The sequence below is a fragment of the Bos taurus genome, chromosome 17, assembly GCF_002263795.3.
Source record: "Bos taurus isolate L1 Dominette 01449 registration number 42190680 breed Hereford chromosome 17, ARS-UCD2.0, whole genome shotgun sequence".
Classification (NCBI taxonomy): domain Eukaryota; kingdom Metazoa; phylum Chordata; class Mammalia; order Artiodactyla; family Bovidae; genus Bos; species Bos taurus.
Window position 1 is genome coordinate 17,830,436 of NC_037344.1, and position 21,208 is coordinate 17,851,643.

Sequence of the window (21,208 nt, forward strand, 5' to 3'; positions counted from 1 at the left end):
GCCAACATTTTCAAGTGCCTGCTTTAGGGATCAGTTACACAAACTGAGTATGGTTATTTGAGAAATCTTTCTAGTTTTCATTCATTCCTACAATCTTATGAAGGAAAAGGCGAGCTGTTACGGTATGATGTGTATTAGGTGCTATGGAAGCACATCAAGGGTCTCCAAGATCAGGACCTGTGCAGAGGAGCTGTCATGAGAGACTGTATAGAATCTGAACTGTATGGTGATGGACAAACAGAATTAGTCAGGTGAAGAAGCTGGGTGAGAGTATAACATATGCAAAGACTCAGAGAGACAGAGAACAAACACCATGCGTCCTGAGAATGGCAAATAATTAAGTAGAGCTGAAGGTTTAGATTTGCTTGGAGTTGGAGGGCCAGTGGAGGGGAAGAAGGGTCAAGGTGATAGCTGAGACTGGAGAGGTGAGCAGTGATAAAGATCAACTTGTGGAGGGCTGTTGTGGGAGGCTTAGATGATGCTGATGACAGCAGACAGCTCCAGAGGAGCTGCAAGTGGAGAATGGGTTCACATTTTATAAGGAAAAACCACAGCCCCAACAGAGAGACAACAGAGAGAATCGGTGGAGAAGAGGCAAGACTGGAGCAGAGAGGCTAGTCAGGAGCTGCTGCCGAAATCATGAGAGCAGTGTTGATGATCTGAACTAAGGGAGTGGCGTTGGGAGTGGAAGATGAGATGAAAATCTTTTATTAAGATAAAAATCGCCAGTGATAAGAACAGATGTCCTTGAGGTGCAGTTGGCTTTAGGTGGTGGGGAGAAGGTGGAATAAGGATGAGTCCTGAAAATGTCTGAAAACACTTCATCATGCTTAGCATTGGATCCCAGGGTCACTAATGAAGGCATGGCTGTGCTTCACCACCTGCATGAGGGGAAGTGCTTATGCAGTCACCTGAGTCTGAATTTGAATCCAGGTTGAGTGCCCCACCTTGCCCCCCACCCCAGGCTCTGGGACACAGTGCTAACCTCACTATGCCTAATCTCCTCCTCTGTAAGGTGGTTCAAGTGAATCCTTCCCACCTTTTAGACTCTGTAGGAGGAGGAGACAGGAATCTGATGGTTACCCCCCAATGTCTTCCATCTTAAAATCTTCATCATCTTAATAGCAGGATCATCATTTTTATTCCAGGCTCCCAGATCCTCCCCAATTTCATGCAAAGTCAGAGACAGTCCATAAGAGTTGAGTTTTGTTTTGTTTTGCTTTGTTTAAGCATACTGGCACTGCTAAAAGTCTACAGGAAGAAAGAATATCTTTCTCATGGACCGTTTAGAACCTGCTGGAAATGTCAATAGAGGTCCAGTCATCTCAGCCATGTTCCTCCTTGTTCTGGGTATTATCCACCCTTTCCATTTCACCTCCTGTAGAGCCATCAGACCAGCACACACGTAACCTTCCCCAGAGGTTTGCTATGTGGATAATATATGATCCTGCATAAAAGTGCTTTATAACCCCAAAGGCTTCGCTGTTCTTATTACTACTGGTTTGGATGTCATACCACTGATCCCAAACCATTCTGTCTCTCCCTGTTTCAACTCTATCACACACACACACACACACAGAGTTTCACAGAAACACAGCCATCAGGCCACACTGTAGGCGAGAGACCTATGCTGAACCCACTGTGGAGGAGGATTTGTTTCCTTCAGAGTAACTGACACACAAGACAGACCCCCACTGTCACAGGCAGTGGATGACTTCAGCTCCGGGCCCCGCAGCGTCCCTAAATGGGAGAAAACGTGCACATGTAATAAAGCGAGAACAGCGGAACAAGGAAGCCGACACTTGGCGAAGAGTTCCTGTGATTCTTCCAGAAGGGCACAAATCATACTAAGAGGCTTCCATCTTTGGGAAGCAGAAGGGCCAGGGACTTCCTGTTCAGTTTAGTTCAGTCACTCAGTCATGTCCAACTCTTTGTGACCCCATGGACTGAAGCACGCCAGGCTTCCCTGTCCATCACCAACTCCTGGAACTTGCTCACACTCATGTCCATTGAGTCAGTGATGCCATCCAACCATCTCATCCTCTGTCGTCCCCTTCTCCTCCTACCTTCAGTCTTTCCCAGTATCGGGGTCTTTTCCAATGAGTCAGTTCTTTACATCAGGTGGCCAAAGTAGTGGAACTTCAGCTTAGGCATCAGTCCTTTCAATGAATATTTCCTTTAGGATGGACTGGTTTGATCTCCTTGCAGTCCAGGGGACTCTCAAGAGCCTTCTCCAACACCGCAGTTCAAAAGCATCAATTCTTCAGTGCTCAGCTTTCGCATGGTCCAACTCTCACATCCATACATGACTACTGGAAAAACCATAGCTTTGACTAGACGGATCTTTGTCGGCAAAGTAATGTCTCTGCTTTGTAATATGCTGTCTAGGTTGATCGTAGCTTTTCTTCCAAGGAGCAAGCATCTTTTAATTTCATGGCTGCAGTCACCATCTGCAGTGATTTTGGAACCCAAGAAAATAAAGGCTCTCACTGTTCCCATGGTTTCCCCAGGGATTTCCTGAAATAAAGTTATTAGGGAGGAGACCCTGACCTGAGTCCTTGGGGCGTGGGGAGTCCCCAGGACATTTTCATGTGTAGGCAGTTGTGAGCGTGAGAGTTACTGCTTGTGAGTTCCTTAGCCTGCAGGTCCTGTCTCCTCCTGCCCACTCTCCTTCCATCCCCTAAGAGGGACATAAGGAGGGAGTCAGACTCTCAGACCATCCTGCTGTCTAGCAAAGATGGGACACAGGAGGGATGCTGAGATGGCTCTGCTGTTCTGGACACAACTAAAACCCTGATACTGGGAAAGACTGAAGATGAAAGGAGAAGGGGGCAGCAGAGGACCAGTGGTTAGACAGCATCATCAAGTCAATGGACATGCGTTTGAGCAAGTTCCAGGAGATAGTGAAGGACAGGGAAGCCTGGCATCTGTAGTCCATGGGGTCACAAAGAGTCAGACACAACTGAGTGACTGAACAACAACAAAAGAAAAAATGTAACATGTTTCTTCTATAATATCTTTCTTCCATTCCCAATTCTGGTACAGGAAATATATGTCAAGATTTGGCTTAAAGGGGCCAGCGGTGGGGAACTCTAGGCCCTCAAGGAAAAGGAAATACTCAGCAGCTTCATTCGGGTCACATCCTGGAAATGTATTTGATTTGAGCCCCAACCATGCAGCGCTGTTCTACAATCTAGGACACGAATGCATTAGCACTTGGACTCAGGCTTGAATTGCAAATTTGATTTTTGTTGTTTATATTTAAAAAGTTATACAGGATGCTTGGAAAACATTAGGTTATTGCAAGCTGGAGAACAAAAATATATCATCGTACCTATATGTATTTAGAGATTCAGAAACTAAGTTGCAGTTGTTTCAGTGGGTATCACTGCATTTTTTTAAAAACTTTTTAATCACATTTTTAAAGATAATAATAGCTAAGGCTTAGTGGGTGCTTACAGGATACCAGGCATGAAACTAAGTGCTTTCCATTTTATTTCATTTAAGTTCATCCTCACAGTAACTGTATGATCTAGATATTATTGACCCATTTTGCAGATGAAGAAACCAAAGTTTAGGAGAGTTTAAGTTTTCCAGGATTCATTCATTTGACACGTATTTACTGAGTATGTACTGTGAGCCCCTGGGGTCCAGTAGTGGAAAAAAGCAGAAAAATCCCTACCTTCATGTAACTCTCTGTTTTGGGGGTTTTTTTTAAATTATTTATTTATGGCTGCACTGGGTCTTCACTGCCGCGCACAGGCTTTCTCTAGTTGCGGTGCGTGGGGTCTGCTCTTCCTTGCAGTGCACAGGCTTCTCATCGCAGTGGCTTCTCTCGTGACTTGCAAGCTCCAGAGCACGGGCTCAGTAGCTTGGTGGATGGACTTGGTTGCCTCTCGGCATGTGGGATCTTCCCGCCAGGGATCACAGCTGTGCCCCCTGCATTGGTGGGTGGATTCTTAACCACTGGACCACCAGGAAGTCCCTCTGACTCATTTTCCAATGGAGGGTATCTTGTGTGTGCTTAGTCGCTCGGTTGTGTCCTAATATTTGTGACCCCACGGACTGTAGCTTGCCAGGCTTCTCTGTCCACGGGGATTTTCCAGGCAAGACTCCTGGAGTGGGTGGCCACGCCCTCTTCCAGGGGATCTTCCCAACTCAGGGATAGAACCCAGTCTCCTGCATTGCAGGCGGATTCTTTACCATCTGAGCCACCAGGGATGCTCAGAGGGCAATCATAGCTAGTATTTATTGAGTACCAGATAACATTTATACGTATTAACTCCTAGAGGGGGTTCTAGAGGTTGAAGCCAGGCATTCTGATTCCAAGGCCAACAAGGCTATTTCTATGTTTTTGCCATGTTCTGCCTCACCCACCGCCCCCGCCTCCGCACCCCCCGCCAGGCCTGCTCTGCTGGTAAGAGGTGAGCCTTGGGGTTCCCAGCCAGACTTGTCTGTCTCCATGGTCTCAGTTGCCACTATTCCCAGAGGAGTAAATAAAGCATTTGTCTTCATTTCTCCATCCTGCCCTGTCCATTTCATGGCCTAGAACAGAATCCTGGATCTTTACCTTTAAAAATAAAGTCAGGTTCATTTTTAAGTTGCTGTTGTTGTTCAGTCACTAAGTTGTGTCCAAGTCCTTGTGACCCCATGAACTGTTATCCCACCGGCTCCTCTGTCCATGGGATTTTCCAAGCAAGAATACTGGAGTGGGTTACCATTTCTTTCTCCAAGTTATCTTCCCAACCCAGGGATTGAACCTGCTCTCCTCCATTGGCAGACAGCTCCTTTACCACTGAGCCCCCTGGGAAGCCCTCATCTTAAGACAAGTGCTTCCTTTTTTAAGGTTGACATCCCTTCAAGACGTCCCGAGGCCCCAAGTTTTACTTTAGATTCTGCACCCGTCATTTCTGACCTTGCCGCTGTGTTGTGGAGCTACATTTAAGTGTCTGCCATACCTAAGATCAGAACCACAGTTTCCCGGTTTGTTCAATAAATAGCTTCGTTTTCTCAAAGTTTCTGCCTTGTACGATAGATGAAGCCAGTATCTTCTTTGAAGTCAAATTCCAGTGTGTCTTAGTTACGGCCTGATTTCAAGCAATTCAGGAGTGTCTACCAAGCAACTACAGAATGTTTGGTGTTGTGATTCAAAAAGGAAAGTGTAGGAGCAAAGGTTAGACTGGATTTTTACTTAAAGACCTCTTCTGTTTCCTTTTAAAATGGAATTCTCTACTTATGAGATGATAGCAATAAAGTGGCACTTCTTAGAACCCCTCATGTCACCTCCAGGTTGGTTTTATTACACGTGTGCCTCCCTGTGTGTATGTGGGGCCAGAGGGAAGACTGTCCCTCTCTTGCCTTGATCCTGGGATGCTCTGCCAAGAGTTGGAGAGGGCCCAGATCGGGGCTGCTCTGCTTCCCACTCCCTCCCCAGGTCTCTCTGCCTTGTGCCTTCAACTCTGCAAAGTTACTAGAGCCTCCTTCTAACCCAACCTAGTCTTCCTTTTGTCATCATCCAGCACATGTTTCCCCACAACCTCCTCTGTGTCAGCCTCCTTCACTAGAGCCCTATGAACTGGCCCTTGCAGAAAGGAAAGGGACAGACAGGTGAATTAGGTTATACTTACTAAATCCACAGTTAGCAAGACTTTTCTTAACTGGACTTTGCAGATAAGTCCAGTTAAACAGACACAGCACTCTCCAGGGTTAGATATCCCATTACCAGGAATGTAGAAGTTCAAAGTCAAGCATTCCTTCATGTCAGTGGGGTTGCCTCCTGCTCTGATCCAAACTCACCTCCTTCAGCACCTGTGAATTAGAAATAGAATCACTCATCTTTGCTGTCACCTGTTCACCACTGCTGTGAACCTGAACTGAACACTATGTGCAGCCCCACACATGCATAGTAAGCAAGTCAGCCGTAGCCCTGACCTTCTTGGAGCTTGCTAAACAGACACTTAAGCAACCGTCCCAGTGTACAGGAAAACCTATGATGGGGAAGGAGAGGTGGCTTGGAAAAACTTACTCCAGAATTTCCATCCCAGTACAGGTGGGGGTAAAGAGGTGCCTGTTGTAGTTGGGGTGGGGAGGGGATGTGAGAGATTTCCTGGAGGAAGTGAAATCTAAGATCCAACCAGGAAGATGAGTAGCTATTACCAGGGAAGGGGCGAGAGAGGGGGAGGAGTGTTTTCCAAGAGAAGAAAACAACTGGTACAGCGCCCTGGAGGCAAAAGGAAGCTTAAGACCAAACAACGAAGAATGCCATCATTTAGGAGAACCAAAGAGTACAAAAGAGAACAAGGGAAAGAAAGAAGGAAATCCAGGCAAGTGTGATATCAGGGGACCCTTGCATGCCTGCTTTTAGAACAGAGCAGGCTACTATGTTATGAGATGCTGGGAGGTCAAGTACAATAAGAACCAAAAAGAAGTTTTGGGTTATATTAACCATTAATCTTCATTTCTGTGCTACTCAGTAAATGCGTTAAATGCCATATTCTTCAAGGATTTTCAGTGTGCTTTGTAGTATTGTTAATTCCTTGATGTTCTCAGTTAAGCTGTGACAAGAATTTACGATAGGTATCAACACCTTTCTTGAGTATGGCACGTTTTGGCCCCAGTCTCACATGTAGCATTCATTTGAAAAATATTCCTAGATGATTCTTCCCAGTAAGACAAGCGTTGATTGCCTTAACTGTTTCTTTTCTTTTGTTCCACCCTTCAGTCTTTGGTTTGCTTACAATCTCTTAGTCCTGTGGACTCTGCTTTTGGATAAAAGCTCTTCGCAAAGAATTTGAATCGAAGGCTGGACAGTTTTGAAATTAGATATATAACATCTTTCTGATATGTTCTAAATAATTTAACAATTCGTTCATAGCAATGCATACTGCCATGCTTGAAGAGTCAACTGTGACTTGGAGATTTAGTCATTCTCTTTCCTGTTTCTTTTGCAGCTCCAAGAGACTGTGAAAAGGAAGTTGGAAGGAGCCCGATCACCACTTAATGGAGACCAGCAGAATGGGGCTTGCGATGGAAGCTTTTCTCCAACTAGCAAGCGGATACGAAAGGACATTCCCACGGGGATGGAAGCCATCAACAATTTACCCAACAACATGCCACTGCCTTCAGCTTCTCCACTTCACCAACTTGACCTGAAGCCTTCTTTGCCCTTGCAGAATAGCGGGACTCACACTCCTGGGCTTCTGGAAGACCTGAGTAAGAATGGGAGACTCCCAGAACTTAAACTTCCTGTGAATGGTTGCAGTGACCTGGAGGACAGCTTCACCATCTTGCAGAGCAAAGATCTCAAACAAGAACCTCTCGACGACCCTACTTGCATAGACACATCAGAAACCTCTCTTTCCAATCAGAACAAGCTGTTCTCAGACATTAACCTGAACGATCAGGAGTGGCAGGAGTTAATAGACGAACTGGCCAACACCGTTCCTGAAGACGACATACAGGACCTGTTCAATGAAGACTTTGAAGAGAAGAAGGAGCCGGAATTCTCGCAACCGGCCACAGAGACCCCGCTATCCCAGGAGAGCACCAGCGTGAAGAGCGACCCGTCTCATTCTCCTTTCACTCACGTCTCTCTGGGCTCCCCCCAGGCCAGGCCTTCTTCTTCGGGTCCTCCCTTCTCCACCGTCTCCGCGGCCACCAACTTACCTTCTGTGGCCACCACTCCCGTGGCGCCCAACCCTGCCAGCTCCCCAGCGAACTGTGCGGTCCAATCCCCTCAAACTCCGAACCCTTCTCACACACCGGGCCAGGCTCCGTCTCGGCCCGGAAATGGTTATCTCCTTAATCCTGCATCCCTGCCGGTGGCTGCTGCGGGCTCGGGCCCTGGGGCCATGCCCGGCTCTGACCTTTCCCCCGCCGAGCAGCTCAAGCAGATGGCCGCGCAGCAGCAGCAAAGGGCCAAACTCATGCAGCAGAAGCAGCAGCAGCAGCAGCAGCACTCAAATCAGACTTCCAGTTGGTCTCCCTTAGGGCCTCCATCCAGTCCCTACGGAGCAGCTTTCACGGCGGAAAAACCAAATAGCCCCATGATGTACCCCCAAGCCTTTAACAACCAAAATCCTATAGTGCCTCCCATGGCCAACAACCTGCAGAAGACGACAATGAATAACTACCTCCCTCAGAATCACCTGAATATGATCAATCAGCAGCCAAATAACATGGGTACAAACTCCTTAAACAAACAGCACAATATTCTGACTTACGGCAACACTAAGCCTCTGACCCACTTTAATGCCGACTTGAGTCAGAGGATGACGCCCCCGATGGCCAATCCCAACAAAACCCCCCTCACGCCCTACATCCAGCAGCAGCCCCCACAGCCGCAGCCCCCGCAGCAGCCCCCACCTCAGCTCCAGGCCCCCAGGGCACACCTGAGTGAGGACCAGAAACGCGTGCTCCTCATCAAGCAGAAAGGAGTGATGAGTCAGCCCATGGCTTACCCGGCGCTGCCATCCCACGGTCAGGTAAGTGTGAAAGTGAGGCACTTGGAGATGCTCTCGGGTGCGTTTCAGACTGTCGACATGCGATGCTCTGCTTGCTTGTGCCATAAGGGGGTTAATTACCTTCAGACATCCTTCCTACACATCCTTGTGTTGTTACTAGGTTTGTTGAGAGTTTTTTTCTCTTCTTTCTAAGACATGGGACAAGGTGGCAGAGTATACTTTCCTGTGTTTGAATGCTTGGGGATCGAACTTCTTTTATTCTGGACAGCAGATAAGAAACCAAAAATGGCATAAGATGCTCACTCGATGGGAGGCTGTAGAGGTCACGTGACACAGCGTGTTGCTTCTCCTGTAGCTTCTCTCCCAGGTCGTGTGTGGTCCAAGACTGGGGAGGCGGGAAGGTCGGAGCCTTTCGGGATCTCTACAGCCGTCTTATGAGGTCCTGAACATGCTCAGCCTGTCTTCCCTGTATTATGAATTATGGAAATTTGGATTCCAGATAGTCAAAGGTGGGAGCATTTTCTGTGTTTTCAAAGTGAAGTGGAGGATAGATTTTTGTAGGACCGTGCAGCGTGTCAATACTTGTTGCTATACAAATGCACTGAGCAGCTGTTTCCACCTTGTGACTTGAGAGTGTACTAAAACCATCTCCGATTCATCAGCTATAATTCAGGAGAATTTGATGGTGACTGTCTCTTAGTGCTGTGTCCAAGTCTCCTCTTTCCTGCTGTCTTTCTTCATGGGATCATGGTTATCAGGTGTAGGGATCCATGGTAAGAGTGAGTGCCAACCACTGGGGAGTGAATGAATACTCACTGACAAGCATCAACTGTCTCCTCACCCTGGTCAATGTGGCCAGCAGCCAACACTCCTTTAATTTAACACTTTATCTGCCTCAAAGGGGAGAAGAAGTGGGAAAAAGCACCATCCTACTGACCTTACCCCTACATGGGTGACTTCATAAGCCATCATTTTATTGCCAGTTGATGTGAATTGTGGAGGCACAGTTCTGTTCTCTGGTCCTCTCTGGATGCCCACACTTGATGGCAGTTGGAGATTTTGCAGAAAAGTCTTTGTTTTAGGGGCCCTCGTGTGCAAACAGGTCTTAACTAGCGCTTGGATACGCATCCACAGTGGGATGCTTTAGAAACACCGGGAATTAAGGTGGGCAGATCTTGCATCACTGGGTGCTGTTTGTGTCTGCCTCTCCTGGTATGCCCACCCCACCCCCACCCCACCTCCCCAAGCTTGATGGAGACTGCAGGGCTGAGGGTGGTGCCGGCCTGCAGAGACAGGCCTGAGCTCTGTGGCTTGATGCTTGTCCTTCACAGCACTTCCAACCCAAAGCCCCACAGTGGTTTCTTGTCTGCACATGCCAACCAGCTCTAAAGAAATTGTCTGGAGAAATAAAAATATACCTTGGTTGACATAAACTGCCATCAGTGGCTGGTAGAAAAACATCATTGAAATGGGAACTTTTTTGTTTTATCCTGGTTTCATTAAAACTATACTATTGGAAAATGCAGCATTTGATACATTTCAGTGTTAAGTTCTGAAGCATGCAGAAATATAGGTGATACACAGAGGTGTTTGCTGTAGTTCAGAGGTTTCTGAGATGGCAGGCTGTCAGCATGGTCATCCGCTGCTGATGACAAATACAAATTGTGCTTCCCCCTCCACTGTTTTTTTTTTTTTTCTCCTTCCTCCAAGCCAGACCACAGGTGATTAATTCCAGCTCTGCACATGTGTGGGTACAATATGAGCCAACCTCCCTCCCCACCCTCACTGAATGTCTTTTGAAATTTGCTAGCTTGGGATGAAGCTCCTGTCTTTGCTGGAACATGAATCTTAAAGGTGCTATTTCAGGTCCTTATGCTTGCCTAGCTGTGAGTAACTGAAGGCTTGGACCACAGAGGTCATGTTTAAAGAGGACTCTGTCAAGTGATGAAGAAACAAGTGATGGTTTTCTGGATTAAATCTATGGGCTTTCCTCTCCTCCTTCCATCTCATGAGGTACTTTTAGGATGGACAGAATCTTCCTCATTAAAATAATCGTTTCTTAACCTCATAAAGAACCATCAAGCAAAATCATGCTTTTTAATGAAATATCAACTCACCACTGAAACAAGCTTCAACATACATATATAAACATGGGAATATCTTTCCGCAAATATACCATTTATTTCGTGCTTTTATCTGATTGTGGAGAAGTATTGACACAGCTCTCAGAGTAGTTAATTACACTCTATGCGAGTACTCTGCACAAATATGAGCATGAATTACAGGCAAGATATAAAGTATAGTTATACATAGGTGTAGTTCAAATTTGTTTTCTGCTGTTGCTAGTGAAAATTCATTTTATTCTTTGTTGGCCACAAGGACCGCGATGAACACTTAGTTGTAATGAGTAACTTGAGCACCAAAGCCAATAACACTAGAACACTAGAACATATATTTTGAGATAATTTTCTTGTACAGATGTTTACTTATTTGGGACATTAGCAGCAAATGCCATTTCTCCTAGGAACAAATAGAAATCCACTTTGTTCCTGAAGGTTTCAAGAAGGAGGGAACCAAAAATTGAGAAAAACAAAAAATAATTTATTCCAAAATTTTGAATATGTTTTACCTGACAGCTCCAGTTCTCAGAATTTTCATATTATTCCTTGCAATGCAAAAATTGAGCAACGATTTGTATACAAAGGTTATGCTCTTGGTGTTACTTGGGATTGTGAAAATTAGGACCATAATAAGCATTTTGGAAAAATAAATAGTATGCCTGGAAATCGTGCTATTAATGAATGATTGATCACATGGCAATGCTCATAGTACAAGCGAAATAAGCAGATGAGATTACAGTTTGTATGTCACAATCCAAATTGTGTTTTTTAATATGTATAGAAAAACACTGAATAACTAAAACATAAAGAATGATATTTCTGATTGGTAAAATTTGAGCACTTATTGTTTTCCTCTTTATACTTGACTCGGTTTTTTAAAATGTTCCATCATACATGTATATATGTATGTATATATTCTATCATTAGGAAAAAAAAAAACTTTTTTAAGGGAAGAAAATATTCTGTATTTTAGAAGTTTACACTTTACTTATTCAAAGACTCCTTATCCAATTTGCCAATAGAACTGAGGTGATATTATTACTTTCTATTCGTTTATGTATATGAGTTGTGAATCCCTGCTTATAGAGGTAGTTCAGAACCCTTCTCCCCACCCTTCACTCTCTTTTCCTTTCTCTCCTCACATCCCCTTTCACTCCTTACAATCTTAATTCATCAGCTAAAACAGTGACAATGAGAGTATTAATAAAATTTCCACTAGTATAATCCTTCAACTCTTCTCCAAGTTGTGCTCTTGCACAACTTATTTCTTTGATCATCTCTCCCTTCCTTTTTCTCCTTTTCCAAACTTCTCTTCATCAAAACTTCTGTTTTGCTTTCTAATTTTTAAAATATGCATTTCTGTGATGGAATAACCAGAACTTACTTTGGTCATGTCTAATTATCTTTTCCTGATCTTGTTTTTCAAGGACAGGATCTCTCATCATGCTCTTTTTTTTTTTTTTGCTAGTTTTTGCATAGCACCTAACACTATGTCTTAAACATAGGGATGTTTCATAAGTCATTTGATGGCAATGATCAATGTTTGGGCCAAAAATATATTTGCAGTTGATGATCGGCTCCAACAGGGAGAGGGTTAGCACAAATAACACAGAGCGGCTATTGAGATCCAACAGAAGACCTGGAAAGGCAAGTCAAAAAAGAATCCTTGGCTAGGGTGGTTATCTTGAACCTATGGAACAACGAGATTGCTAAGACAGCAAACTCTGTCTCTGTGTGTGACAAGCAGAAAAACAACAGAGCAGCTATGGCCGAAGTAAAAGCAAAAGCCAGTGGCTACTTGGCTGGTCTAGGAGGGGGACAGCGATAGTCAGAGCCCCAGAATAATTCTTACAGGGAAGAGCGGAAAGTGAATAATTTCCAAAATGGATGTTAATTTTTACTCGTTGCAATTATAGGACTAGATGAATCATAAGCACTTGGCTACTGTATTCTTCATATGTGTGTTTTCTGTGCGTGGCTGTGTCTATCCTAATGAGTCCATATATGAGTATATTTTACAGAATGTTTTCCCTTTTCAATGTGATTTTACTGAAATCTATTGGGCCCCTTGTGAGGTATATCATTAATATTATAAGCTTTGTAGCCATCGAATCTGCACACAAGGAACAGAGCTCTGATATTCACAGACATCATGGAAGTCTCTTTGAAGACACATTTTTTCTTAACTTCAAAAACTTGGTGCCCCTTTGTTTAGTTTCTGTAAATATATATATTATTGATTTTTTCCAAATGATACATGACCTAGTTCAGAAAGTCAAGCATACTATAAGGCTTAGGATAAGAAAGAGCAGTCCCTTGTATTACCCCTCCATTCTAATTTCTGCTTCCCAAAGGTGGTTGCTTCAACTCATTCAGTTATTTTCTCTTATTTATCTCCATAAACTGCTGTTCCTTAGCATTTCAGTTATTCGACTCTCAATACAAGGATTTAATTCAGTTGCAAGACCTCCTCACAAACAACCCCCACCTCACACTATCTCTTTTTCTCTTCCCATACTCTCAGTAGAACTAAATAGATCACAAACTATGACTTTGAAACTATTCTATATTTACATGACTGATTTCTGCATAGTGCCTCAGAGTTTAGCTATGCAGTGTGCTATGGTTATATTTCCGTTCTTATGTAACTTTTTGTTTTCCCTGGAATTTATAACTGTCTCTGTTTTTAATTGGTGTTATTTCTGCTCCCTGGGCTTCTCTGGTGGCTCAGATGATAAAGAATCTGCCTGCAATGCAGGAGACAGAGGTTTGATCCCTGAGTCTGAAACATCAGCTGGAGAAGGGAATGGCAGCTCACTCCAGTATTCTTGTCTGGAGAATTCCAGGGACGGAGGAGCCTGGTGGGCTGTAGCCCATGTGGTCACAAAGAGTCAGACACGACTGAGCGACCAACACTTTTTTTTTTTTTGTCTCTGCTCCTACTTTCAATGTGTCCTCAACTTTTCTGACCCTGTAAAAGTTTTAATAGGATCAAGCACTTCAAATGATCTTGATTATTATTTTCTTTCGTTTTTTTCTCTCTCTCCCTCTTTCTCTCCTTCCCTCCTCCTCCTCCCACCTCCTACTTGCCACTCTCTCTCAATCTCTTTCTCCTTCTGTCTCCCTCTGTTTCTTTCTCTTCTTCAGTGTCTCTCCTGAAGACTTACAGACTTTCATTCCAGTTTTCTGTCCTACACGTTTCTTGGCCGGCTGCTTAACTGAAGTCATGCAGCTGGCCTTCACCCTTCGCTATCATTCTTGAACTATTTCCTCCCCTCCTGTGCTGCGCTGTTTTCTTGATCCCTCCTCTTCTTTCTTGGCTTAGCCCTGCAAATTGGTAGAGCACGTTCTCAGTGCTTAAGAAAGGGTGTATAGGACATTGGCTTTTATTTCAAAAATTCTTTATTCATTTTTAGTCTTACTGTTCTCTTAAAGCTCATTACAGGTGAGAAGCAATGATTTATTTCATTGTTCCATGTAGCTCTGATGATAATTTTTATTAATTTTTATTGGAGTACAGTTGCTTTACAATGTTGTATTAGTTTCTGCTGTACAGCAAAGTGACTCAGTTATACGTATGCATAGATCCCCTCTTTTTAAGATTTCCTTCCCATTTAGGTCACCACAGAGCACTGAGTAGAGTGCTATAGAGTAGGTTCTCGTTAGTTATCTATTTTACGCATAGTAATGTATGTACGTCAAATCCCATCTCCCAATTCAGGGAGATTGTTTTTATGAAAATGATTTTTGAGAATGTCTTTATCCTCACATTTGATTCAGAGTTTGCCAGATGTAGAATTATAGTGAAGAAAACATATTCCATCAGAACTGAAAAGGCATTTTTTCATAGTCCTGTGGCTTTCATACTGGTGAGAAGTCCAGTGACATTTGGATTTCCCACTCTATGTGTATAATCTGTTTTTTCACTCTGAGAACTTTTAAAATCTTACTTTATCCCTGAAATTTCATGACAATATGCCTTAATGTAGCTATTTTTCATCCACTATGTCTGGTACTGTGACCTTTTTCTTTTTTTGGAAATGTGTCTTTAAGATATGTTCTTATATGATTTCTTTGATTGTTTCTTCCTTGTCTTTTCTCTCTTTCTAACTTTCTGGAAGTTTATTCATCATGTAGCAGACCTCCTGATTGTTCTCTAATTTTTGTATGTTTTCAGTTTTCCATATCTTTGCCCTTTCACAAAATGTGTTCTGTGAGATTTTCTTAACTTTACATTCCAACTCTAAAATTAACCATTTTATTTATCACATTTTGTGCTTCCCTGATAGCTCAGTTGGTAAAGAATCCGCCTGCAATGCAGGAGACACCAGTTCAATTCCTGGGTCAGGAATATCCCCTGGAGAAGGGGATAGGCTACCCACTCCAATATTCTTGGGCTTCCCTGGTGGCTCAGCTGGTAAAGAATCCGTTTTAAATTTTCATAAGCTCTTCTTTGTTCTCTGACTTATCCCTTTCAACCTAAGGATATTAATTCTCATTTAGAAATTAATTTTCCTTGTACTCCCTGCTTTGCCTTTGTTTCTCCTAAGCACCCTTTTTCCATATGCTCATTTTATTTTTCTTTCTTTCATGTTAGAAGCTTTTCTCTTTGTTTATTTAAAGAGTGAGGCACAATAAAGCTAATTCATTGCTCTGTGCACTTCGACAAGGCTTGTCAAATGTGAGGCTTCACTGTAGAGGGATTGAGCTAGAAACCCAGCCATGTCACTGGGTCAGTGTCTGCAGATTTTTACCGCAGTGGCCAGTCAGAAAAGACTCTCTCAACCTCATCACAGAGAGTTGTGAATCTCGAGGCTGGCTTTCTGGAACTAAGCAGAGGAAGGGAATTGGCAGGTGGTGGTGGTGGCAAAGCGTATTTCACTAACTTTTCTGTAGGCTTTCAATTTATCTCCCAGTTTTGTACGGCTTCTCAGTTCACTCTCAGCCAGAACTGGGACATAGGATTCCGGAGTCTTGTGGCTTCACCTCTCCAGACTCCTTCTTCTGGAGTTGTGTAGCTGGTCCACCGCTTCACAAAACACAAATGTAGCGCATGTTCCTTTTGTGTGCGCTCTGGCATTCAGAAGTGCTTCTGCCACCTGAGACTTTACAACATCCCTTACCCTGACCCATCTTGTTGATTTTTGGCTTCCTCTACCAGCAGCAGCAGCAGCAGCTACCAAGAGTAAGGGTTAGCTTTCTCTAAAGAACTCAGTTATCACCACTCAGCCATCTGATTTTCAGCTTCCAAAATTTCGTTGACACCCTTGATGGCTATTTCCATCTCCCGTCCTCTTTTGTTTTTGGATGCTTATATCATTTTTATTCCTTTATTGTCACTATGCCAGGGAGTTGGAGAAATCCAAGATGAATGAGGATGGTCCATTTACCAGAGGCTTGCTCGGTGACTTTCTAAATATTGAATATTGTCGAGTATTGAAATGTATGTGTTACAACGTATTTCACATTATTACTTCTAACATATTGGACTTGTAACAGTGCTGGTTTCAGGAATGCTAAAGTACTCTCTTGACATGAAATTTACATGTCAAATACATACGTTCAGAAGGACAGGGAAGAGTCACATGATCATCATGCTATTTTAGAATAAAAGCTGGTGATTATAACCGTTGGGTAGCTTTTAGGATCTCAAAAATATCGACTGGCTTCAAGGACTAGAAAAACAATTTAAGTTCCATGACCCTGACTAAGCCAATAGAGTCTGGCAAGTCAGATGCAAGGCACAATATTGACAGAACCCTCGTCACAGATTGAATGCAGGGCCTCCCACGCAGGGGAAACCTACGGGCAGAAGCGCTACCAAACTCCGTACAGTAAATAAAACGTTCCAACTGATGGGTATGATAGGCCATTTCCATCCACATACTGGCATATTTTGAAAATCCTGATTGATATTCTGTCAGAGTCTTAGAAATATGAGGCTAAGAGTAAACAGCCGAAAAAGAGAACTTTTAGGAAAGGAATTCATTTTCTAAGAGTATTGTGGAAGAAAAAGGTTTTAATTAGCCCCCTATGAGAATACTCTGTAAAGGTTTTGTGGAATGAGAATATTCTTGTTTACTGAGAGAGCTTATACCCCGTCAAACAGTCGTTATGAAACTTGGGGTGGGGTAGGGGGGCTCCTGAGGATCACCTAGGGAAATTGTTCAAGATATAGGGAATCAGATTCCACTGCTAAGGACTCGGAATCAGTAGGTCTGGGATGAGGCTTGGAAAGGTGCATTTTAAAGCCATCCACCACCATTTTCTAATGGAGAAGTGGTGCATAAGATAACTCTGAACTGCAAGTAAAGCAAACTGTGTTTATTTCATTGCCCGATATTTGCATATGCTTAAATTATTGTCTGTGGAACTATAAGTTCTGCAAGGTCTCAGACTTGTATCATTTAAAGTAAGATGGAAAAATTACGCTACTCTGCTTACCAGATTTATTTTTTAGGATATAGCAAGTTTTTAAAGCATTTCTTTTTTTTTGGAGTACAGTTGCTTTACAATGTTGTATTATTTTCTGCAGGATAGCAAAGTGAATCAGCCATTCGTATACTTATATCCCCTCCGTTTTGGATTTCTTTCCCATTTAGGTCACCACAGAGCACTGAACAGAGCGCCTTGCGCTATGCAACAGGTTCTCGTTAGTTATAGGATAAGAGAGTTTTTTTAAGAGATGAAATCTTGTGGATCCTGGCTATGTTTTTTTTAAATTATGGAACTGCTCCTATTGATTCTCTTAATAAGACAAAACAGTTCATTCTCCATGCTGCCCCCAACCAAGGTGAAGAGTGGAATTTCCCCTTGTTTCCCAGAGAGAGGGCTGGTTATCCAGTCCTCTGTTTTATTAATAGGCATAACGAGGCCCCTGCCTTGTGTGTCAAGTAGCATTTTTCAAGATCTGTGGGAAGAGAGACTACCATGACATGGAAAGTGTGCAGATTAGCGGAAACACAAGGCTTACTGAGGACCTCTTTGGGGACATCCTCCTCAGGACAAGACTGCTGGCAGACATGTCAGTAGGACCGCAATTTGGGGTTCTGTGTTTTGACACCGTTACATCAAGAACAGCATCCAAGCACCTTTCCCAGATGTTCCAGGGCTCTGAGAGAGGTGTTGACTTAGCCAGATGCTCAATTTCATTCTACTTCCAGAGTCACAGCTTCCCAGGTGGCGCTGGTGGTAAAGAACCTGCCTGCTAATGCAGGAGATGTAAGAGACACAGGTTCGATCCCTGGGTTGGGAAGATCCTCTGGAGAAGGAAATGGCAACCCACTCCAGTATTCTTGCATGGAGAACCCCATGGACAGAGGAGCCTAGCAAGCTGTTGTCCACAGTGTCGAAAAGAGTCAGATATGACTGAACCATGGCATAGCACTAGAGTCATAGATTTCCTTCCTTGCAAGACCATTCACTGAATCCTAAGCCCCAGCCCTGGAGAAGGCAGTGGCACCCCACTCCAGTACTCTTGCCTGGAAAATCCCATGGACGGAGGAGCCTGGTAGGCTGCAGTCCATGGAGTCGCTAAGAGTTGGACACGACTGAGTGACTTCACTTTCACTTTTCACTTTTCGTGCATTGGAGAAGGAAATGGCAACCCACTCCAGTGTTCTTGCCTGGAGAATCCCAGGGATGGTGGAGCCTGGTGGGCTGCTGTCTATGGGGTCGCACAGAGTCGGACACGACTGAAGCGACTTAACAGCAACAGCAGCAGCAAGCCCCAGCCCAGTGATGTTCACTGCATCCACATGTAAGAGAGTAGATCTGGCTTTATTTTTACGCTGACAGGAGCCTACTAGCCTGAAGGTCTATCACAAGTATATAAAATTGTGAAACCTGACCAGGCATACTCTCCCCGAGTGTATTCACTTCTGAAATTCTTAGAATTCCAAATTTAGACGAAGAAGAGATACCAAAATAAAGTCACCTACAGTGTCTGGCAGTATGTAGTCTGGTTGGGGAGATGAGAATGCTTATGATGCAAGTCAATCTGTGTAGTTGCTAAGTCGTGTCGGACTATTTCTTTGAGACCCCATGGACTCTAGCCTGCCAGGCTCTCCTGTCCGTGGGATTCTCCAGGCAAGAATACTGAAGTGGGTTGCCATTTCCTCCTCCAGGGGATCATCCTTACCCAGGGATCAAACACACATCTCCTGCATTGGCAGGCAGGTTCTTTATCAGTGAGCCACCAGTGAAACCCCTAAATCTGAGTTTGTTTCTATTTTTTGCATATGTATTCATTGGTTAAGTGCCATCTTACTAGGTTCTTCATTAAGGCTTACAGGCAGAGAGAGGGCAAGGGTCAGGAGTGCAAGGAGTAGAAAGGAGAAGCCTTCAAGGGGGAGGTAAGCTTGAGTTAGGAGTCAGATGGGTAGAGGGTGGGTGGAAAGACATTCTGGGGCAGGTAAGGAATTTGTCCTTAAGAGATGATACAGATGATGGCCAGGCTGTTGGAGAATAGTGAGGTGAAATGCATGGGATAACAGCTAGGGTACTTTCTACTCTTTGAAGTAGGAGACAGTAAGAATATCCATCAGGATGTGGCATTTAAATTTTAAGGAAAAACAGTGCATTTAGAGGAAAGGAATAATAGAACTTGGTGAGTGAATATATGATAAGAGGAAAGGGAAATGAATCATATATTTATGACCATAAAGTTAAATATTAGGTGGTATAATAGTTTCTGAAAGATGACAGACTTCTTATATATACATCTAAACATCAAAACTTATTTGTATACAAAGCAACTCAAACAGTTGTTATTATTTATCTTATTCTGCTGGCTTGTATTTCTTGTTTGCTAAGGTACAGGTTCCACACTCAGTAAAAGATGTAAAGGAAGCTCATAGCACCTTTTAAAAAGTTTGTGTTAAACTGAGCCACAAATAACTCCTCCTGTTTTAGAGTTGGGTTTTTTGTTTTAACAAGCATTTAATTGTCAATAAATTCATATTATTGTGAAAATGGTTGTTTTCATTATTTAGAATAGTGTTAGACTATCATATTGGAGAAGGAAATGGCAACCCACTCCAGTGTTCTTGCCTGGAGAATCCCAGGAGTGGCGGAGCCTGGTGGGCTGCCGTCTATGGGGTCGCACAGAGTCGGACACGACTGAAGCGACTTAGCAGCAGCAGCAGCAGCAGACTATCATATGTTCCTTTTGCTTAATATTTTTATCATAAGGATTTACTTGGTCACATCTGTGACTTGAAGAAAGTACTCTATAAAATAGTCGTTATGCAAGAATACCAGATGAACAGAGTTCCAAGCTTTCACACATAATACATCATCATTCATTAACTAGTTATGGCAACTCTGGACTTTTATTTGGGAAAAAAAAAAAAACAAACTTTTTTCCTGTACAAAGATATTCTATAATATCTTGGTTCCTGAGCAAGTTTCTGTGGAATTAATCTTTTTTACACACCAAATGGTTTGCATCTGACCCAGTGCATAAAGAATCAAAATACCTTTCATGAGTTAATTACGTTGCTAATACATTGTCATGATTAGTTAATATGATTCATGAGATTATGCAGCGTACGTATACATTTTCATTTACTAAAGAGTAAGTATCGACCCCATGTAGTGTCCAAACTGATAACTCTCATTTATTAATATTATGATTTTCTAGAAGAGGTTTTACCAACATACCTGTATTCCCTAATTGCTTTTGCATCTGAGATGTTTGAAAGTTTATCTGGGCTTTTTTTCTGCACTGAGCTTCAGCCAGTTCATACAAAGGACATTAACGAGCTTGTCAGGCCACCAATGCTTGCAGTACCAAACTGAAGTTAGACAGTGTTTCAAAGGAAAAGGTCATCTCTGGGGTGCCTGGGAAGTGGTCAGGAAGTGGTCAGTCCCTCTGAGCAGATGGACTGAAGCTGCAGCCTCCCAGGCACCCCAGGTGTGATGGCAGCCCCCTTGCACACTCCACTGGATGCCATTGCACTATTAATGAATTCTGTAACCACAGATGAGGGCTCTGACACACCTTCTCATTCCTGAAAAGCCATGAGGCACAGAGCAGAGAGTCAGCTTCTCAGGCCCGTGCAATAAGAATCAAGAGTTCCGTGTGTCGCCCAGTGCCAGACTGTGCTGTGGCCTGGCGGGGCCTGGAGTGTGACACCATCAGGCTGAAGGGTGACCAAAGACCTTGGGATGTAGGGTGGGTCATGTCCAACTGTAGAGAAGCCTTCATGGCAGATAATGCTAGTTTCAAATATCACCTCTAAGATATTCATAGTTCGTTTCAATAGTTGGATTTTCATAGCTAATTTCAATATCACTTCTGAGATTGCTGTGGCAGAAAAGGCCAGAGAAAATCAGTCTCTTAGAGCTGTGACAGGTTTGGATGTACCAAACTCTAGAGCAGCACCACCCATTGAAATAGTGTCCAAATCACAAATACAAGCCATGGAATTTTAAAATTCCTATTCATCACATCATGAAAGGCCCAAAGAAACAAAATTAAGTTAAATATATATTTTTTATTTTTAATAAAATAGTTTTATAAAATATTTTAATTTTAATATATTTACATTTTAATGTTTTATCACAACATTGTTAATTGGCTATACTCCAACATAAAATATAAAGTTAAATAATACATATCAT

The 21,208-nt window shown here is 43.2% G+C and overlaps 1 protein-coding gene across 5 annotated transcripts in view; it reads left to right on the plus strand.

Annotated features, from left to right (window-relative positions):
- MAML3 (mastermind like transcriptional coactivator 3) overlaps window positions 1–21,208 on the plus strand; it is a 460,203-nt gene that overhangs the window by 269,721 nt on the left and 169,274 nt on the right. For all 5 annotated transcript variants that reach the window (XM_003587128.6, XM_015475390.3, XM_059876256.1 and 2 more), the window contains exon 2: window positions 6,951–8,483. In XM_003587128.6, coding sequence (XP_003587176.1) covers window positions 6,951–8,483 — 1,533 coding nt within the window. The remainder of the gene's footprint in view (window positions 1–6,950; window positions 8,484–21,208) is intronic.